The 22,164-nt window shown below is 34.7% G+C and overlaps 1 protein-coding gene and 1 long non-coding RNA gene across 4 annotated transcripts in view; both read right to left on the bottom strand.

Moving 5' to 3' along the window:
* Positions 1-18,535, bottom strand: part of LOC149799198 (amine oxidase [flavin-containing] B-like) — a 96,416-nt gene extending 77,881 nt beyond the window's left edge. The window contains exon 1 of one of the 3 annotated variants that reach the window (XM_089958461.1): positions 18,356-18,498. In XM_089958461.1, the coding sequence (XP_089814587.1) occupies positions 18,356-18,404 (49 nt within the window). In that variant the 5' untranslated portion in view covers positions 18,405-18,498. Of the gene's footprint in view, positions 1-18,355 lie in introns of all 3 variants that reach the window. The other 2 variants (XM_089958462.1, XM_089958463.1) reach the window with 2 other exon arrangements.
* Positions 6,115-14,961, bottom strand: LOC149799199 (uncharacterized). Its single transcript, XR_016421106.1, has 3 exons — positions 14,596-14,961; positions 13,985-14,215; positions 6,115-13,604 (listed from the first exon to the last, which is right to left on the bottom strand). It is a non-coding gene; the product is annotated as an uncharacterized LOC149799199 (long non-coding RNA).
* Positions 18,536-22,164: the final 3,629 nt, after the last annotated feature.

Consider the following 22,164-nt stretch of genomic DNA (forward strand, 5'->3'; position numbering starts at 1 on the left):
CTTGTTGTTTACTCTTTTCAATTTTTTTCTGATTCTGATTTCCAAATAGAAGCCAAGAAAAACTAAAAAATAAAAGTAACTGATGAAAAGATACCAACTTAGTTGTATGTTCTTATCACTGTCGTTGTTAATTTAGTGCATCTCTCACTCTTTCTCTCAATGTTGTAATGTATTAGTTTTAATCAATTATCAGCAGTGATGCTGGTTATTTACTCTTCATTAATGAATTATGTTATAACTTTAGTGTCCATCTTGACTATTTCATCCCTTATGTCTATTTAGAGTTGCCTACCTTGCTAAATGACACTGTATGAAAAGATACAGAAGCTTTGTTAATAGTGCAACCATTGACAGCATAACATCATAGCCAATGATTTATGGTAAATGTAGTGTTGCATATTCACTTTATAAGACTTACCCATGTGTTGAAATTCTTGTTCTTCACTCTTAAAATTTGCAGATTAAAAAATAAAGTTAATAGATGAAAAGATACCAAAATTAGTTATATTCTAATATCATTGTCATGAATCTATCTCTCTCAATTTCTTAATGTAATTAATTTTAATCATTTATCACCAAGGTGATGCTAGGGTTGGGATTATTTATTTCATTATACAATTGTGTTATGATGAACCTTCTGGGTGAATTAAATTATAACTACAGTGTATATCTTGAGTATTTCGTCCCTCATGTCTGTATTTATAGTTGCTCAACTTGCTGAGAAAAAAATACACTTGCACCATATAGGATAACTAGCTATGTAGGTGAATAAACTAGCACTGTATCATATAAGTGGCAATGTAGGTGAATACACTTGCACTGTACTATCAGATAAGTGGCAATGTAGGTGAATACACTTGCACTGTATCAGATAAGTGGCAATGTAGGTGAATACACTTGCACTGTATCAGATAAGTGGCAATGTAGGTGAATACACTTGCACTGTATCAGATAAGTGACAATGTAGGTGAATACACTTGCACTGTATCAATTAAGTGGCAATGTTGCAAAACTTTAAAGTTATGTTCTCTTATTCTTTTCTTTATGGAAGGATAACACTAGGATCAGCATCCAGAAAACTGGAGGGTCCATATATTTGGATCAATCACAGGTAGTTACATCTGGAAGTGTTTCAGGAGAAAAGTGCAATGCCTATGTTAAAAATACAAGACTAAATATTTACAAAAATTTGTCATTTGTAGAATTTCATAATAATAATAATAATAATAATGGGGATTTTGTATAGCGTCTAATCTTTAGAAGCTCTAAGCACATTACAACATTAGACAACACCTATAACATAAAAAAAATATGATGGTAAAATTGATTACAAAAAACAAACACCATGAAATTAGAAAACATAAAAACATGCTTTTAATATTTAAGGTAGGAAACATTATTAGGTCTTTAAGTTTGTTCTTGCAGTTGAAATAAGTGAGTTTTAAGAGTACTCTTGAATGGGATCACTGTCTTTGTGTCTATGTTCAGTGGGCAATTCATTCCATGTTGCTGGGCCCTGGTATGCAAAAGAACGTTGTCCATATGAGTTCATTTTCATAATGGGAATAATGAGTATACGATTGTCAGAAGAGGAGCATAAGTATCTTGCTGATGTGTACACATGGGTGAGGTTGGATAGGTATGTTGGACTCAAGTCCGTCAGTGAAAAGTAGCACAGAGAACAAATTTTGTGTTTGATTCTGAATTGAATGGATAGGCAGTGTAGGGTAAGAGTAGCAGGGAGGTGTGCTCTGATTGTGGTAATTTAAGTATGATCCGAGCATCTGTGTTTTGAACTTTTTGAAGTTTCTGGAGTAGATATTGAGATGAACCAGACAGAACTGAGTTACAATAGTCCAGCCTTGAAAGTACTAATGAACACACAAGTATTTTAGTGGCACCAACTGAAAGATATTTGCGAATGGAGCTGATGCATCCCAGCTCAAGATACGCAGCCTTGCATATGTTCATGACATATTTGTTGGTGCAATGTGAGAATACTGTCCAGAGTAACACCTAAGTTTCATACTGATTGTGTGAATTTAATGTTGGTGTTGCTGATATTTATTGTTTGGGGTAAAAGATGTGAATGAGAAAGTCTTTGTGTTGTGATCAGAATGGCCTCAGTTTTATCATCATTCATCTGCAGCTTGTTACATGTCATCCATGATTTCACATCAAAAATGCACCTCTCTACACCTTGGATGGTAGCATCAACTTCAGATGGGTGGCTAGATTTGTATATTTGGGTGTCGTCAGCATACAATTGGTGAGACACTGGATGGTATCTATGACACTTGAGAGTGGCTGAGTTTATAGAATGATGAGAACAGTTCCAAGAATAGACACCTGTGGAACACCACAACATAGATTTACTGGGCTGGAGTGTATATTCCATTCGCAGACACAATTTGTGTCCTGTTGACCAAGCAGGAGTTGAACCACAGTAAAGCTGTATCATGAATGCCAAATACATGCTGGAGATGGTGAAGTAATATATCATGGTCTATTGTGTCAAATGCTGCAGACAAATCAAGGAGGGTGAGGACTGTAATCTTTCCACTATCCAAAGCAGAGAGAATGTCATTAACTACTTTTAGAAGAGTAGTTTCAGTACTGTGGCAAGGGCAATATGCAGATTGTACATTGCTAAAAAGACTGTTTGAATTTAGATGAGATACAAGCTGGGATAGAACAACCTTTTCTAAGATTTTTTATATGAATGGGAGATTAGAAACTGGACGGTAGTTCTTTAAATTGTTATGGTCTAGTGTTGGTTTCTTTAGCAGAGGCTTTACAATGGCACTTTTGAAAAATGATGGGAATTCCCCGGATGAGAGAAAGGTTTTAATAACATCAGTTAGTGAAGGCAATACTGGATCTAAGCACTCAAGCAGCAGTGATGTTGGAACTGGATCAAGTTCACATGACTTTGGTGCACTCATCATCGTGATTATACATACTAAATCCATAGAGACAGATGAAATGACATTTAAAAGTTCATATATATATATATATATATATATATATATATATATATATATATATATATATATATATAAGCAACAACATGACAAAAACAAATAGTTTAGACTCTTTAATGCTATGCAATACCATTTTGAAATATTGTCTTTGTTTAGTTTTGAAAGGGGACGAGAAAAAGGTTTATTGTGTTAAGTTATTGGTGTATTTCAACACACAATACTTGTACTATATTTTGTCTATTTTTGTTTTGTTCAGGAAACCATCTGTAAAGTGGATGGGCCCCTGACACAACACATCAATTATTTCCCAATGTTGGACAACAATGTATTTCTCTTTAGAGTGTTACCTGTCATATATCTGTATAAAATTTTCTTCAGCTTCAATTTACGTATTCAATTTAATCCAAAATGTGTATTTTACAAGCTAAAAGACCTTGTCTTGCTTAAATTGATGAATCCTGTATTCTACAATTCTTTTTTTAAATTCTGGTTTCAAATCTCTTATGCAAGGGGGATAATTCTGCATAACCCCATTAATCTTTATTAAAAATTTTATCTTTAATGTGCTGTCATGAAAACGAGGGTGTCTCAAGTTATTACATAACCAAGATTTATTCAAACACATTCTGATTACACATTAATAATCTTCCATGATGGATCGCGGTGCCCCCTGCCTCCGGGAGCATTTCCTATCTAATGTTGCAGCTACTACGGGGAGCAGTTATTAATTACAACTACGATACCTCACATAAGCAAACTGGAAAGGAAAGCATCATTTATATAAACTTAAAAGCTGCGTGTGCCATGATACTTTCAGTCAAATGCGGTCAAATTCTGTTGCATGATTATTTATAGATCATTTCAAGGTTTTCTGTTTATAATGATGACTCCATCATCCCATGATCGGCTTGTACCACAGGTGCTCGAAGCGAGCTTGATGTTAAGAAGAAAAAAAAAACAATCATCTAAAGGAAAAAAATCATACAGAGTGACAAAAATACCTTAAATTACCCCGATGACCCGTTCTGACATAGGACCCTCTCTATCATAATATCTTATATATTATGATAGAGAGGGTCCTATGTCAGAACGGGTCATGGGGGTAGTCCTACCTCAACAAAATCAAAATGTGCTATGTCTTACATGTAGGACTAGTCATGGGGGTAATCTAAGGTAATTTTGACACTCTGTACGATTTTTTTCCTTTAGATAATTATTTTTTTCTTAACATCAAGCTCGTGTCGAGCACCTGTGGCTTGTACAACAAACTAATTTCTTTGTCTACTGGTCTAAAACTGCATTAAAAAAAAATGTTTTACTTCAAGGAGAGCGTATTATTATGTATTAAAACCATTTCATCACATCGGCGACAGCAGTACATGGTCTTTTATTATCACATAAAGTAAGATGAACGTATGAATCGTTTACGCCTTAAAGCATTTTGATTTGTCACGTGATCATATTGCCTTATCAAATTATTTTCAGACGAAATCAGTCTAAATATCTGCATCAGTATCTGTGTAGAGATTTAAGGACCGAAACGGAAGAAGGCGTGTTAAAAACAACGAGTTCCTATGGTAATCCTGCATTTTGGGCCTTATTAGATTGAATATAAGCATAATTTCACAATTTTTCGACCACTCTAAGCAAACAAAGACGAGAGCAAGTAAATTTTTCCAAAATATATGCAGTAAAGCCCCTTTAAGCGCATTATTTACTCTTTTTTTAAAAAATCGATTTCTAGCAAATGTCATTCATTTAAAGGCACAATAGTGCAGCTGAGGGTGAATTTTCTTGTAAAAATGTTGGGACATTTATGTATATCAACTGATTAAATACTATTTATAAGGCATTTCTGGGGTACTATCAAGTACTTAAGGGTTCTCCTTATGAAATACGAGCTCTCTGAAATCTTCGTACGTAGAGTAACGAATCTATCGTCTCTATGTTGAAATCCCGCTCGGCAGTGATCGGCAGATCCCGAATGAATAACACACATAATTGCGGTGACCGAAATTTGCATAATTTTAGGCCACATTGTAAACAATGAAGATGATGATGTAAAACACAACCACGCTACGAGACCGCCCAAAAAGTCAACAACGGTGAGTACGATCTTCTTCTGATTTCGTTCTTTTCTTCTTATCCTTTTCCTAATTTTAATTTTAAGAGGAAACAATGAAATGTATGTAGAACTACTTTTATAGTTATATTTCAAAGTTTCTGTGGTACGAGAATAATTTAAATCGACGTGCTCTGTACAGTATTGCAAAACCCCACAGGTACTCACTTTATTTCTTGCCCAGTAGAATTCGTACTCCCTCACGTCCCCACCACTCAGTTTTATAAATGAAAAGCATGAGGGATATTTAAAAATGCTCAAAATTGAGCAATTTCATTAATCAATTTATAAATTCTAACCAGATTGTCACCAGTGGACCACTAACACCCATCTTTCTGACATTTCAAACAAAGCGGAAAAGAATTTGTGTGCTTCTCCAAGTTAATACTTTACATACACAAGGTTTTAAATAAGCTTTTTTTTTAAAAAAAATCTGCGACTAGAATATGGAATCTAGGTTCAAAACTCGGGGCCAGATCATAAAAAAGTACGCACACACAAACGTACAGTCACTTGTCAGTTGAAGTTTGACCACAGCTTTATTCTTGCACATGTTTATTGGGTATTGTGCACACTGAGTAAATAGACACATAGACTTTGCTTTGGTGCCCATTCGAGGAAAGTAGGGTCCCTTTTTAAAGTTTGGATCCCCACCCCACCCAACACTTTTCCTGATCCAGCCCAAAAAAACTTCCATCAAATCACAACCTCTCATGTATTAATTTCTGATCCAAAGTTAGCACTATATTCCTATAAGTTTGATAAGTCATCATGAATATATTAGTTGTCAAATTATTAAATACATTTACATATCAAAATTCATTAGATAGACTTAAATCAGCTCACTTTCAAGCTCAATTCTAGAGTGATCTTTAAGAGGAAGAGGGAGGATGAGGCATGGAGCAAGAAGTTGAAAAACCAGATGGGGGAGAGGAGGAAGACATGCTGTGCAGCCTAAAAACTGAGCTGACCAAGCTCAACACATAGTTCTGACAAGGCAGACAAGAATGAGGGTAATTGTTTATTTATATCTTGCAAAACAAGTATTATAGATATTGAAAAATGTTTGGTACTAAGTAACTTGGCAAAGACTCTAATATCTATGTCAGTAGTGTTTTGCACAACTTAGAAAACGCATACTTGTATTAAAGGATTAGTTATTTTCCCAAACAATGTATGTTTAAACTGCTTTACTTTTTGTTGCTACTCAACACCCCACCCCAATATGATTTGATAAAGGAAGACTATGCACAGATACCATAGAAAATACAGAGGCCACCTCATTTACATGCCACCTTATATAATACCAAAATGGTAAAAGTATTACAGAGACAATCTCACAGAGTACCCCAATGCACGATGAAATACATATAATTGATATGAAACTAAATACAAAAGGTTTTAACATGGGTCACTTAAATGTACAAGGTATAGTGGAAAAAATAGAACAGATTAAGTTAATGTTGTCTTCCAAGGAAAATAATATGCATGTTTTAGGACTCACTGAAACCAAATTAAATGCTAGCCACAATGATAATCTATTTCACTGTCAAGGCTACAATAAACCATTATGCAGGGACAGAGAGACAGCAGGAGGGGGGGGGTCTTGTATACATTACAAGATGTAAATGCAGAAAGGCGACCTGACTTGGGGTCACATGAAATTGAGAGTATTTTGGTGGAAATTTCTCAAAATAATGCAGAATCATTCCTAGTTGGTTTCATTTATAGGTTACCTTCCTCCAAAGCAATTTGGAATGATAACTCTTTGAAACAAATAGAAAATGTTCATGCACAGGAGAAAGAAACATATATACTCAGCAGTGTAAATAAGGACCTACTCAATACTCAAATAAGGAGTAACTGGATGGAATTTTTTGAATCATTAGGCCTAGTCCAGCTGGTAAATGAGTCCACAAGTGTAACATAAATATCAAGCATTCTTATTGATCACATTTATACCAACCTACCAAACAATGTGTCTTATGTTAATGTACCAAATGTTGGTCTTAGTGACCACTATCCTACTCTTTTGACAAGAAAGGTTAAATGCAACATAAATAGAAACAATACACACAAAACTATCACTTACAGATCTTTCCAAAATTGAAGTAAATAACAATTTCAAGATGACCTATATAAAGTTCCATGGAATATTATCCAAAATTTTGATGACATATGTGAAGCTTTAAAAGTGTGGACTGATTTATGAATGTAGTCTCTAAGCATGCACCACTAAAAGTACACTGAGTAAAGTATGAAATCCAACCTAACTGATTTACTACTGAAATTCTTAATACTATGAAGACACGAGACCAATTGAAGGCAATGGAAACCATGCACAATATCAAGTATGGGGAAATAACATAACAAGTATGATTGAAAAGGCTAAAAAAAAATCCTTATTATCAATCAATGCTTTAAAACACAAAGAGCAACACAAACTCCATTTGGAAAGTCTTCAGTGAACTCATTGGGGTAACACACAAAGATCAGACAAATAAAATTCACTCACTTCTGGTAAATGACACAAAAGTCACTGATGACACTGACATTGCAAATATTTTGAGTGATTTTTTTTCACTAACGTTACCACTAAGTTAAAAGAACCAGTGATAGAAAACAACTATAATGAACTGAAAAATCCCTAAGAAGGGATGTTTCTCTATCCCACACATATAAAAAAAACTGCTAAAAATTGTCTCAGTAAACTTGATATTAAGAAAGCTACAGGACTTGATCAGATTGGTCCACCACTCATTAAAACTTCTGCCTCAGCTATTTCAGATAGCATAACATTCATAATGAATTTAAATATTGCAACCTCATCTGTCCCCAAAATATGGAAAACTGCAAAAGTAATGCCTATGCACAAATCTGGTTCTAAGAATGATGCTGATAACTACCAGCCAATTTCAATACAACCAAAACTTGTCAAAATTGATTGAAAAACGTGTCCATGACTCGTTCATGTCATATTTAACGAAACAGTTGCTGTTACACCCTATTCAATCAGGCTTTAGATAGAAACATTCATGTGAGACTGACTTGATCTCTCTAACTGATAAATGGCTTCAACCACTTGATCAAAGTTGAATAATAGGATCTCTGTTTGTAGATTTCAGGAAAGTTTATGGGTTGGTGTACATGAAATTCTTTTAAGAAATCGAAAATCAACCAATGTGATGAAAGCACAATTAGATGGTTTACTTCAAACTTAAGTGAGAGAACACAACATGTTTATATAAATAATGTTCTATTGGAACCTGGAACAATTTGATATGGAGTACCACAAGGTTCAATTTTAGGTCCATTATTATTGATACTATTTATTAATGGCCTACCACTTTTTACTAAGGGACTCAATTTCATCTACAGATCTCTATGCAGATGACACAACATTATCAGACATCCAAAACACAAAGCACAAACTTTAAATTTGTTTACAGGATGCCCTAAACAAACTGGACAACTGGTGCACATGCAATGGCATAGTGGTAAATACTGGAAGAACTAAAATATTACTTATCTCAACATGGCAAAAAAGAACAAATCTTGGTAGTGATGAACTATGTCTGTCATGGAAGGATACAAATTTGCAAATGGTTTGTCATGATAGACTACTTGGTGTTTTGGTAGATAATAACCTATCATGGACTGAACATGTCAGTAAAAAAGTTAATTCAAGTTTATGGCTTTTCAGTAGGATAAGGTACAGAAAACTATTTTATAACAGTTACATACAACCCTATTTAGACTACTTTAACACAGTGTGGAGTAATTCAAATGATAAAGTCACAGCAAAGCTTGCACATCTTAAAACAAGTGCATTCAGGCTATATCAATCCAGAAAGTAAGCAAGGAAAATTTTAGCTGGTAAGTTAAAATTATTACCTATTAAAGACTGAATCCGGTTGAGAAAAGCCAAAGTAATGTACATGATATCCAATAATAGTGCTCCTGAATATTTACAATCACTATTCAAGTATAGGCTACCTGGGAATACTCCACAACTGTGATCCATGTCTACCAAACAGTATAAAATTCCCAAACCAAATAAGGAATTATTCAAAAAATGTTTCCAGTAATCTGGAACTTTGCTCTCGAATAGTATTCCAGTTGATTTAGAAATGCCAACTCTATTTCCTTCTTCCAAACCAATATCTACAGCAGCTTCAGAGATACACTTAAAATAGATAAATTCCTTTGTATGAGGGCCTAAAGGTAGATTAGCTAAAATCATTTCATATATAGGTATTAGTGATCTATGCTAGTGGCATACAAACATTCAATACTATTAAGGTCAACTTGCTCTTTTTTCAGTTTAATTAATAAACCAACTTAAGTAATACATTTATTAGTTTTATTTTTTAAATACAAAATGGGAACAAAAAATCTATGCAATCTTACTTTGGAGTTCAGCAATTAGACCTGACTAGATTGCAGTTTTTTTTTTAAAAATTAGACATGTACAGAATTCATATAGCCATTTAAGTCTTGTGAAATAAATACTACACTTTTATTCTTCTGTTTTAAATATGATGCATGCCTTAATGTGTATTTCTAAAGCCCCAAAATATGTTAAGATAATACTATATATGCAATATTATGATAAACGTAAGGACTTAATAATCCTAAATTGTTTTATTTATCCAGAATTAAGACTGACACAAAGGCTTGCAAGAAACTTTCTATTTCTTCATATCTGATCTAACATTTTTGAGTAAGAATTTTAATTGCACAGTCTGCTTGGCATTCATTGTTTCCACCTTTGAACTGGTGATTACTGCAAATGATTTCTGTATAACAAATTTACTCGATTCAATGGCAATTTTGAAATTTCTTTAATTCTTTCAATAACTTTTATATATCATTCCTTAAGTGTGTTATTGCCAAAGCTTAATATTTTTATGTACAAAATGTATATCACAAAAGGTATGAATAACTTGACAGGCATGTTGGCTACATTACAGAAAACCTCTTTCTGTATACAGGATATCTGTAGCACATGCCTATGAATGTACAACTTGCACTTTGTACCAATAAAATCAAAATACTGCATCAATTTACAAACAGAATTAAAACTTTGATAGTTACTCTTACAGTGCAACATTTACAATGAATTCCATTTCCAAGGTGGACTCTCAAAGATTGATAATTGATGTATATACATGATTGTTGTAAATGTTATTCTTTGCAACCACTGCGAAAGAATTTTAAAATTGTAAGCCGTCCAAAAACAGACATGCATACATATGCAAATGATAAGGACTTTGTTTTAATTTACAATTGATACTCATCGAGAGGATTCTTTTCATTACCTGATTTCAATGTGGGTACCTCACTATACTAAACAAATCTAAGCTGCAATCAGCCATTCCTATTAGATCCCAATGCAGGAGTCTCTGACTTCTAGAAATGCTCCCCAAAAACTTGTCCATTTTAACATAAACTATCAGTTCTAGTTGCGAAGGAACTCTCAGTGTTCATGTCAAAATAAAAACCATGTGCAGTTTTGATCCATGTGTATTTCACAGTGGAATTTGCTGATCGAAGATGAATAACATTTGAATAAGTGCATGCTCCTATTATTTCTTAAAATATATTTTTTTACATTTTAGAAATAGCATATTACAATTGGAATAATTTTTCAGATTTTTCAAGATCTAATCCTTGATGAGGCTGTACTTGCCTTGTCCAAGATGTACAGATGAAATGTTCTTGTCCTCAACGATAAAGTTGACTTGATGACTGCCAACAGTCATGCTACCTATAGGCAGTTCATACTATGGCAACATGAAAGGTTGGGGTCTGCAGGGATGGTCCTGGCTTTTAAAAAGCTGTCGCCAACCTCAATATTTTGTCGCCAATTTTCAAAAAGTGTCGCCAGAACAAGTAGTGTACATTTTTCCAAGTGTTAATTTAGTCTATTAATGTAACAGGCAATGAAAATTACAAAAGATGGGTTAGTTAATACTTTAATTACAACAAGCATTAACAAAATGATACAAAGCGTTACATAAGATCCATCGCGATTTTAGGGCTGCCCACTTGTTGAATGCAGTTTCAAAGTCTAATTTTTCACATCTGTACATGCTGATTCTCATTAAATTCTTGAGAGATGAGATGCAGAGTTTATTTCTGATGTCAGTTTTTATGAGGTTCATCTTAATGGATCCACGTTCACAGTCTACAGTGCTGACAGGTGACACCAGCAGTCTCTCAGCAGCCCCCCCCCCACCCTTTATGGCTAGCTTCACAAAGCTTTTAGTGAATTGCTTCCTAAATCCCAAGAATGATCACTAAATGCTGTATAAATTTTCTCGACAAGCAAAATAGGATCTCCATTCCCACGAATGAAACTTACACGAGTCAACACCTGGCAATATTGGACCGTATATATAAGCATAAATGCACACCAAAGTTAGGGATTCTTTCACTCCTGTATTTTGAGAAATAAATAATTATTTTTAATTATGCAAAACTGGTTTTTTTTTGGCTATTTCTTGTTGCAGAGTTTAAGTCTCTGCAGCCGTAACACGGATTGATGGCAAAAGGAAAAGATCAATGAGTAAAGTGCTGCACTGGCGACAGATATAATTGTGACTGAGATTTTTTCCATTTGCTTTGTATTTATATACAGTAGTCGGTACTTCAAAGGTCATCAGTTTTCTATGAAGGTTCAGCAAAACTATTATATTGGTATATGTAAAAAAAAACAAAAAACAGAAGGATCGGCCATTCAGTTAATTGTATCTGTTCTATTCGCGTCTTCAGAAGTAGGTCAGTTGTAGGTATAGTTCGGTAGCATGATTGACTGTATCACACAGCATACAGTACTCAGCCCAGATGTCAGCATTAAGCAGATTATGATGTAACAATGCACAGTAAAGATGGGGTTGTCAATACGAACAAAGGATCGTTTGTGTAACAGATTGATTCCAGTGCATTGCTTAGTCAAGTATGTGGCTTCCTTTCGTTCTCCCTTGTAATTTATCCAGTCCAAATCCATGATTGTATGTACAAATTAAATAACTAAAAAGTCTGTCGCCAAAAAATCGCCAGATGGGATATTTTTGTCGCCAATAAGGAAAAAAACTCATGACATGACAAATATCCAGATGGACAATACACTGGCTTCATCCCCTCTAGGCTTGCATGAACTTAAACACTTTCTTGCATGTTTGAATTTGTATATTAATGAATACATTTGACTTCATTCCTTGTTTTCTTATAAATGCACATAATATTGCACCAAACAATAATGCTTTCAGATTTTTTTTAACACCAGTCTATTTCTGTCTATAAACAATGTGGGCACGATCATAAATAATCAATATAAAAAGTTTTCAGCAACTGCAGATACAATATTATACATTATTTTATTTTCAACTACTGATATTTCATAAAGTGTAACCTGCCTTAGCTAACACCTCCATATATCAGACGCTGTTTCATATTTTACATAACTAAAATTGAGAGATCTCCTTCACCACACCAAAACTAGAGTTGATGGTGGTTCTTGAGGTGCCAGGTTTCTACAAATTCTCCTGGGATCATCTTCCTTTAGTTCTCTTCTCCTCTGCATACCCTGCTTTCCCTCAAGTTGGCAGATAAGGGCTTTCTTTATAAGCTCCCTGATGTGGGGCTGTTTTCTTTTCCTTGCAAGGGTAGATGGACCATCTGCCGCTTTTTTTTTGTTGTAACATCGATGCCTGTTTTAAAGAAAATTTTATTTTCTTAACATGTGTGACAAGCATCCCCATGCTAACCCATATTAACTTTTTACCCAATATTAGAGCCTCATGATCAGTTCCCAAAAAGGAGTTGCCAAGGGTTTTTTTTCTTCTTATTTGTTCTATCCACAAAATACTATGTGAGACAGGATGCATTTTTGCCCATTCCTTCAGAAAGCAACATGTTTTCATGAACAGGTATTAGCTAGTAATCATCATGATGACAGCATCTACCCCAAATGTCCTGAGGATATTCCATAAACCCCATATATCCTTAATAAAGTGTGTCAGTCCTCTGGGAAAGTGCTATACATATCACTGGATTCAATTATTAGACTTGCATTGCTAAAATCAAAATAAATATCAACTAGAATGATAACAATACTAATTACAAGATCTGTATGCATGAAAATATTAAGATTCCTTACCACAAATATAAATGTGTGCTGATTGTTGCAAAATGACTTGTATCTAATACAAAGTTTTCATGACTTGTACATGTGAATAATACTCCATTCATCTGATCTCCAGGCAGGGATCATAATGCACAATCAATATATAAAATTATTTCTAATGTCCTGTAGTGAAACAAGCTTACACTATCTCCCCTTCTTTGTTTCTCATTACACCTCAGCCACTATGTATATTGTGATCCAAAGCAGCTAGCTCATTCCTAATCCTGTACACAGGAGGGATGTATGAAAATCTCTTGCACTGTACATCATGATCTGCTGATGAAAAACTTCAAGCTCAGCAGTGCTTCTGCAATTATCAATAACATGTATCTTGTAACAGGTGTTATTTGTAATCTGCTAACAGATTAATACAATTATTAAATAATCATTACTGTTGGTAATTTTTGCATACATAAAATCTTTACTGAAGTGTTTATTGATAGAGTGTCATGGAATTGTTTATACCTGATGTGCATGTATTATACCCGAAATTACCAAAGACTTGAGAAGGAGAGTCACTATACATGTATCATGTGCACACATCTTATGAATTCTAACTTATTCAGATCTTCAAATGGTAAATATATACAGTAATTTATTATTTAGTTGAGAATAAAAATATTTAAAGTGGTCTTCACATTCTTCTTTTAAATACCATGCAATTGTTGCAATCCTGAAATGGCGTACCTGAAATTTAAGTAATACTCCACTGTTTAGGAATCTTTGGTCCAAGAGCACCTGTGCCAAGGTTTTCGGCACTTTGGCTTTCTTCTTGGGATCATCTTCATCAAGCCAAGGCTTTGTCAGCTCTTCATTCTCCAGTTAAGGTTCATGAAGACATTTATTAATGCCTTGGCCATGTGAGAGGATCTACTCATGTGTATTGGTGATGTGATTTAGGACACTCCTCAAGATACTCTGAAAGAATGCCACAATCAATACCTTTAGCACCTAAAGCTGGTCTCTTTTGTCATGGTGACCCCATATTGATAAGACAACTTGATTTATATCATAAAGTGAAAGCTACATTGTAGAACTGGCTAATAGTTAGCGTAGCAGGATTCAAATTTTCCTCAGACTATTGTTACTTCAATATTCTACATTACTATGACATTTCAAATGAATTACTTTTAATAAACTACATACCTAGAAGATTTGGTGATGAATATATATGGATAAAAAATACATTAAAAGAAATCAGAAGATAAGGATTATGCACTGTAATTTTGATTTCATACAAAAGTATACAATAGCAAATCTTTACATATATGTTTCAAATAAAAATACTGAAAACTCACAAAAAATTGTCCATAGCTGCTAGCAGTCTTGCATGAAAACCAAAACTGGTTCATGTCTTGGGACCATTGTAATAAAGCCATATTATCCATTTGTTTGGCAACCTTGAAAAGTAGGTAGATAAAATAAAGTTAAAAATGCATGAAGAGCAATCATCAAAACAGTAACAGCTTTTCAATTCCAAAAGTTTTATAACAGTAAAGAGTGAAAACCAACAAGTCATTTAATTCCCAAGAATAAAAAATTAAAATTTAAAAAGAACTTACAGTATTGTAAATTAAATCCCAAATAAGTTATATCACCAGTCCTAATGAATAAAGTTCTAATGAACTGCCAGTGGTTTCCAAAAACAAACTTCAACTGTTATTTCACTATTTTGTTTTTAAATTAAATATGCCTTATGTGCATTCATCATGAGCTAAGTGGATAGATGGGAAGAGGGTGTTAGCAAGAACTGCATATGGGACATAGATACATGTATAAATGGGAAACGGCATAAAGAAAGCATATGAGGCATGTAGACACAATTTCAATATACAATCACTGGTCCTCTAAGTATTGAGTGGGGAAAAAAAAACAGCTGTGATTACTGGGTTAGCCAGCACAGTATAACTTAACTTTTTTGCATAACCAAAACAATGACAGTTCAAATTATGCCTTTTTCTATGCATCAAGTGGCACAGTTGAAATACCCAACCCCACTTCTGAGAAAGCGAAATTCAAGGGTTTTTTCAAACTCAAACTAAGAAAAGCATTAAGTAGGAACTCAACCTGCTGGCAGTTATAATAATGTCCTTTATCAGCATTGCATTTGTTACATCATTGTTTTTAGTAGAATGGCAATTGTAAGACAACCCCCACCCACACACAAAAAATATCTGCAAGAAATTTGTCATTTTTACCTTCCTGATTCAATAGCAAATACTCCAGATACTGAAGGTGTCTTCATTCTCTCAGTATGTTGCAAAAGCACTTGGCCAGGTGTTGATGTGAAGCATGAAAATGTACTGGCCACCGGTTCTGTATGCTTGGGTTCATCTTTTGCCATATTCTTTGTAACTTAAAATATGAATTAAATATTCATTTGTATTATAAGTTTTGCTTTAAATCTGTTTCTTTGTGCACTGTGTTAAACACTTAGAACTGAAATACTTCATTTAAGCAAGAATACATAATAATAGATCTAAAAGAAATTCACATCAATAAAACTAACTTGACTGCAGCTCAAAACTTTAACTGATAACAATCTGCCAGCCATATATTCTGGTAGCACTACAACATCCTTTCCTATCATGACTAGAGCTCCTTTTGTAACTGTAGTCAATACAGTGCTTTATAATAGATTTACTAGTAGTTGAAAGATGTACAATACAATCTTATTATTTGTTCCATCATGTTTACATGATAAGGTTATTAAACTTTTATGCAAGTAATGTGCATGTCACATTAACCTAAGGTGTGTGTGTGTGTGTGTGAGAGAGAGAGAGAGAGAGAGGGATAGATATGATATAAATAATGATAACGCTTGTAAATGTATCTAAGTTCCCTCGCCGAATTTAAAAAAAAAAAAAAAACCTGTCTCACGAAGATAATTGACAGGTGTACAAAATGACCTTTATGAGCACGCCGTTATAAAAAATAAATAATTTATTCCACCCCAACATACAATGCAGTCACCGAGTGAAATATTGATCAGCCGATCACATCTATTCTGGGCATATCACAAAGCAAGTCCTTGTGCAAACATTGCATTAATAAAACAGTGTGCTTTCAAATTCAGCAGGAACAAGATATTGAAAAATAGAGAACACTTATACATAGGCATCACAGTCACTTGATTCTGGGGAAACTAATGTGTATCACCATATAACAGACATTGGCTTACCTGTCCAACAACAACTTCACCATTTCAGTGTCTGATGCCAGTCCTAACTCTTACATCAATGCTCTCCATCGAACAAACTGGTCCCCAAGACGAATCCTTGATAAGTCCCGTTCGGTTTCTCAGACAGTTTTTCGACGTTTCTTCTCATAAAGCGACAAGCGCGGGCGACCTTTACGTTTTTGACTCTCACGTGTGTCCGCCATTTTTGTTTATAGTAGATATTTAAATTACAACCACGTGACTCGTAACCCGCCCACTGGACGAAGATGACGTATACGTTTTTGTGGTCACGTGAGGCTTCCATAACGGTTCGTGACCTACAAGTTTCAATTAATCAGTTATCAATTGCCCAATTTAATCTTCTCAAACTCTAGGTTATTTTGAATTATTTCAGCATATAAGTCGACACATTTCACTAGTTACATGATCTGTAACATTCACAAAATTACAAACACTCTGCACTATTGTGCCTTTAACGAAGTCACTCAGTCGTACTTGATTTTGATCGATTCGACCGGTAAGTAGACATAAAAGTTGTTCTCCTCCTTTACATTGCTGGTAATGTCAAAAGAAAAAAAGGAGAACAATTCGGTATGATAAGTGGCGAATCTGTCAGAGCTTCGAATATTATACTGATAATATAATCATGAGAAGATTAAATGTGTATTTACATATGTACAGTGTATATATCGTGTTTATGTGTTTTAAAGTAAATAAAGACGTCAGTAACGGAAAAGCCATATACAAACATTCATCAGATGGCAAATTAGATCACGGTAATTTAAGTAATTGCTGTAATCAGAGTCTAGCATTTAAAGCATTCCATGTGGCTTAAAATACGTATTGATTTTTTTTTAAAAAGAGAAAAACCTCGAATATAGATCGAATAATGGGAAAATTTCTTTTTGAGATGGGTGTGATGTGTTGGATATGTCTGCTGTAGCATCCCCTAAATCATACTATTTTCAATAAGAGAACGGGGACCTGGGAATGATTGTTTTAAAAATGTGAAGTGACCCTGATCCACATGTATTATACTCGGCTAAAAAGGACCACATGTACAAGACGGTGGTAGCATGGCTAGGCATAGAGTCAGCTAAGATTTTTTTTTTTTAAATTTGTCAATCTATATCATTCAAACTTTCATTAAGTATATAATGTATGCGAATACATTTGGTACTCTCACACTGTAAGCTTTCATTCCGTGTATAAATTACGATTCGCCTTTTATCATGTAGATGTCCAATCAAGTACTAGTCCGACAAAATCAGACCCCTAAATCTGAACCATCACAAATTTGGCTTTCTAATATATTTGACTAATCAAGTACGACCGAGTTACCGAATTACATGAATTGTGTTATAAATAGAAAACGTTAAGTAATTCTTTGCATTTTATTATCATTTCACGAACACGCGCTCATCATAATTTAAACGGTGTATTTTGGTGTGTATGTAGGTTTTTCAGCGTATTTCGGAGTTTCTAGTAACCCGTTATTTAATGATTGTTTTCCATCTCACCTCTGCCTGCGTGGGTTATAGTCTCGGGTTCGGCCAATGTGGGTATGTGAGAAAGTTTGCCAGTAGCTTCTCGTGGGTCGGTGGTTCTTTCCGGGTTTTTTCCGGGTTCTTCCTCCACTATTAATACTGGACGCCATGTATAGCCTATCGTGTGCTGAAAAATGGCGTTAAACCCAACAACAACAACAACAACCATTATTGAAAGTGGTCCTGGATAAAAATGAAAATATTTAAGGAAGAGAGAGGGCTATCTTTAAAATACGCTACCTACTCTTTTGAGGAATTGAAGTGAAATATGGTAATGTGTATGGGTATCTCATTCAAATACAAGCACATCTACGTATTACGGCTACTAACCACTGATTCCAGCGCCTACCACTATCACGTCTACTTGATCGTCAGCCATTTTAAACGGAAGTCCTGTATTTTAAACTTCGGTATCAGGGAGGGCTAAATTGTTGTGAATTCAAGCAGCCCGTCGTACATGGCCAATTGGCCGCACACGACGTTAATTCAAAACCAAGGATTTAAACCCGAGACCAAACTACTGGAAAGAAGAAATATCAGAGAATGTTTGCATTGTCTCTTCTACTAGATAGGCACCGGTAACTCTACACGTTTGGTAGAATGTTACAATCTGGAATTTTTTAAATTACGATATAAAAAGTGGAAGAGTCTAAAACCTTAGTCCACAAATTTAAGGACTCACTGCAACCTTAAACCAAACCCAAGGAAATGAAAATTGCATCAAAGAAAGGAATAACTATATCAGCATCTACCCCAATCTGATCAAAAACAGTTCTCCACTGCCCAACTTTGAGATCTGATTTTAATCAGATTGGCCCCCACACCACCATATTAAGGGTTTAAATCGCACAGAGCTGAATTGGTCCATTAACTCCGACTGCCTTCAATAATCGTACGTTGATACAGTACGCTCACCACCCCCACCCCACCCTCCCAAAAAATCCAGCGCAAAACCAATCCAACTGTTTCCGATACACTGTTCCACACCATCATCACAACGACGCCATGGCCGACATCAAAGCAAAGAATACCCCGAGTCCGAGTTTACTCTGATCCTTGTCACCTCATTTTTGATATTTAGGGTGTAGGGTCAGAGTCCATTCACTATCGAAAAGTTGGAATTCGCCGACACCATTGGTGTCGGCATGGGGTAGCCGCTTACTAGCCGGCCCAGCAGACTTCGAAATATATCTGCATGAAATCGATAGAAATATAATTTATTTTCTCAAAAATCGTGAGCATAGCTTTCGTCATGTCTTTGATATGCTGACAGACGAGACGAAAGTACTTCGTTGCTGAAATCTGACCTGGATCTTGCGGTTTGCATCTTGAGTCACATGACTATACAAATATCGCAACCTACATGTCAGTGACATCAGAGGTCATATAGCCATGTGTTATCGACAATTAACAAATTTCCGAAGCTGTACATAGAATTTGGACATATTATATAGAAGTCACTTAATGTTTGTAAATAAATATATTTATAATATATTTAATTTAACACACTTAATTCTTAATATATTCTGAGAAGAACGACCAGAAACCTGTCGGTATCGCAGCAGGGTGGAGAAAACCATTTCCGAGCACGTGTCAGCGATGTTTTTGTTGGAGACCACGTCACTACCATATTGACATGTGCTCTCTGGGTAGCGAGTCCGGTTTTCTTCAAATTGCTGCAACATTTACAGCTTTTCGGTTGTTGTTTTCATAATAAATATTTTGAGAAGTTTATGTTTTTTATTTTTATATAAAAATTACGTGACTTTCTTTTATATGCTCGATTTGCTTTCCTACAGCAACACTAGAAATGGTTTATTGTTGACATCACGTGACTATGACCTCTGGTGTTATTAACATATAGGTTGCGAGAATTGTATAGTCACGTGACTAGGAATGCAAATGGCCAGATCCATAGGTGCTCGACGCGAGCTTGATGTTGAGAAAAAAAAAAAAAAAAAAAAATCTAAAGGATAAAAAACATAGAGAGTGACAAAACTACCTTAGATTACCCACGTGATCCGTTCTGACATAAGACCATCTCTATCATAATATAAGAGAGAAGGTACGGAACTTACAAATACTTCGTTCCACCAATGACCCTCTATTTCCTTCTGCTATTTCCGATGTTAAAGGCACACAACCATACTATATGGCTTGTTTTACTCCTGAGATATATTTATATTCATCAAGCTATTATCGACTTTTCTGCGTTGTACCAAACTTACCTTACGGGCTCCGAAACGTGCGATTTATGGTTAATGATAAAGTTGTTAAGCCTATATGGTAAATGATAAAGTTGTTAAGCCTATATGGCTAAAGATAAAGTTGTTAAGCCTATATGGCTAAAGATAAATTTGTTAAGCCTGTATGGCTAATGATAAAGTTGTTAAGCCTATATGGCTAAAGATAAAGTTGTTAAGCCGATATTGGCTAATGACAAAGTTGCTAAACCTATATGGCTAAAGATAAAGCTGTTAAGCCGATATTGGCTAATGATAAAGTTGTTAAGCCTGTATGGCTAATGATAAAGTTGTTAAGTCTGTATGGCTAATGATAAAGTTGTTAAGCCTATATGACTAATGATAAAGTTGTTAAGCCGATATTGGCTAATGATAAAGTTGCTAAGCCTATATGGCTAAAGATAAAGTTGTTAAGCCGATATTGGCTAATGATAAAGTTGTTAAGCCTGTATGGCTAATGATAAAGTTGTTAAGCCTATATGGCTAATGATAAAGTTGTTAAGTCTGTATGGCTAATGATAAAGTTGTTAAGCCTGTATGGCTAATAAAGTTGTTAAGTCTGTATGGCTAATGATAAAGTTGTTAAGTCTGTATGGCTAATGATAAAGTTAAGTCTATATGGCTTATGAATAAAGTTAGGTCTATATGGCTTATGATAAAGTTAAGCATGCATCAGGTATATTATATTGGTATGTTTATGTTTGCTGGCATAGGACACTTTCGTAAATTGGCGCCTGGCAAATTTCTTAACTTTAGGTTATGGCATTTCTAAGCTAGTATTGTGTAATAATTAAAAATATGGATATATTTGTGGATTTGGTCTTTCCGGGTTGTGTTGTTCTTGAAAATGATGTGAGGTATGTACACCTAATGTAGTGCACAGTATGTAGGCAGTGAAATACTAATAGTCGGTTAGGAAGCAGAGCTAGCCACTTATAGCAGTAGCCACGTTGGTTCAAGGCAAGTAGACTATCGCTATAAAACTTAATTAGTATATGTTTGCCTCCTGCCGAAAATAATTCTGCGGGCACCCCTGTATGTAAGGAACATGTTCAAAAAATTTGATCATAGGCTGAGAAAGCGCCTTGTATCAATCACAGCCGGCTTCTCTATTGATACACATAGGCTCATGGTAGTATCCTGTTACATATATCTGATTTAAGTCAGATTTATTTTAATTTAATTGTTTGTCAGTTTTAATTTTTTTAATTCTATTATATGCTATTATAATGTAAATGTATTCACTGGAGATTATATTTTTCCAGAAAATCAGCTGACCTGAATCATTCTTTTGTAAACACCAGGTGTTGATCTAAATCCCGACCTTGTTTCAGAACTTGTAGCAACCTTCCTAAACAATTTATTTTATTTTAAAATGATTGGTTTTCGCCAGGGTCATTTTTGGTGTAGGTGACATAAACACGATCACGTGACCACCCTTTCCATTTCGCAATTCCCGTTTTTCCATTACTGCGCATTTGTTAGTTTTAATAAAGATGCGTAGAGAGAGATTTCTCAGTTTTGGGCTTTTCACACTGATGTCAAGTTATTTTGTTGTAGCCAGATTTTAAGTTATAATATTCTTCAGATCAGTTAGATTTCAAAAGGATTTTTTTTTCTAGAAATATTTTGAGGAGTGCTTACACAGGAGTTTTGGAAAGACATTGCTTACAAATTTAATTTGGATTTCCAACACTCGAGTGCCAATTTTTGCATTTCTACAAGGAACTGTAGATAAGCACAGTCCTGACTGCATCATACATCATCGTCATCCATCTTGGATTTTCCATCAGGATTCGAACTTGAAATTATTAGAACATTTATTACTAGGACTTTTGCAATTTAATTCGTGGATTATTCTTGGAGTATTTTTGGATTATTCTTGGATTATTTTTG

The sequence above is a fragment of the Sinohyriopsis cumingii genome, chromosome 5, assembly GCF_028554795.1.
Source record: "Sinohyriopsis cumingii isolate HCF-2022 chromosome 5, ASM2855479v2, whole genome shotgun sequence".
In the NCBI taxonomy this organism is placed as follows: Eukaryota; Metazoa; Mollusca; class Bivalvia; order Unionida; family Unionidae; genus Sinohyriopsis; species Sinohyriopsis cumingii.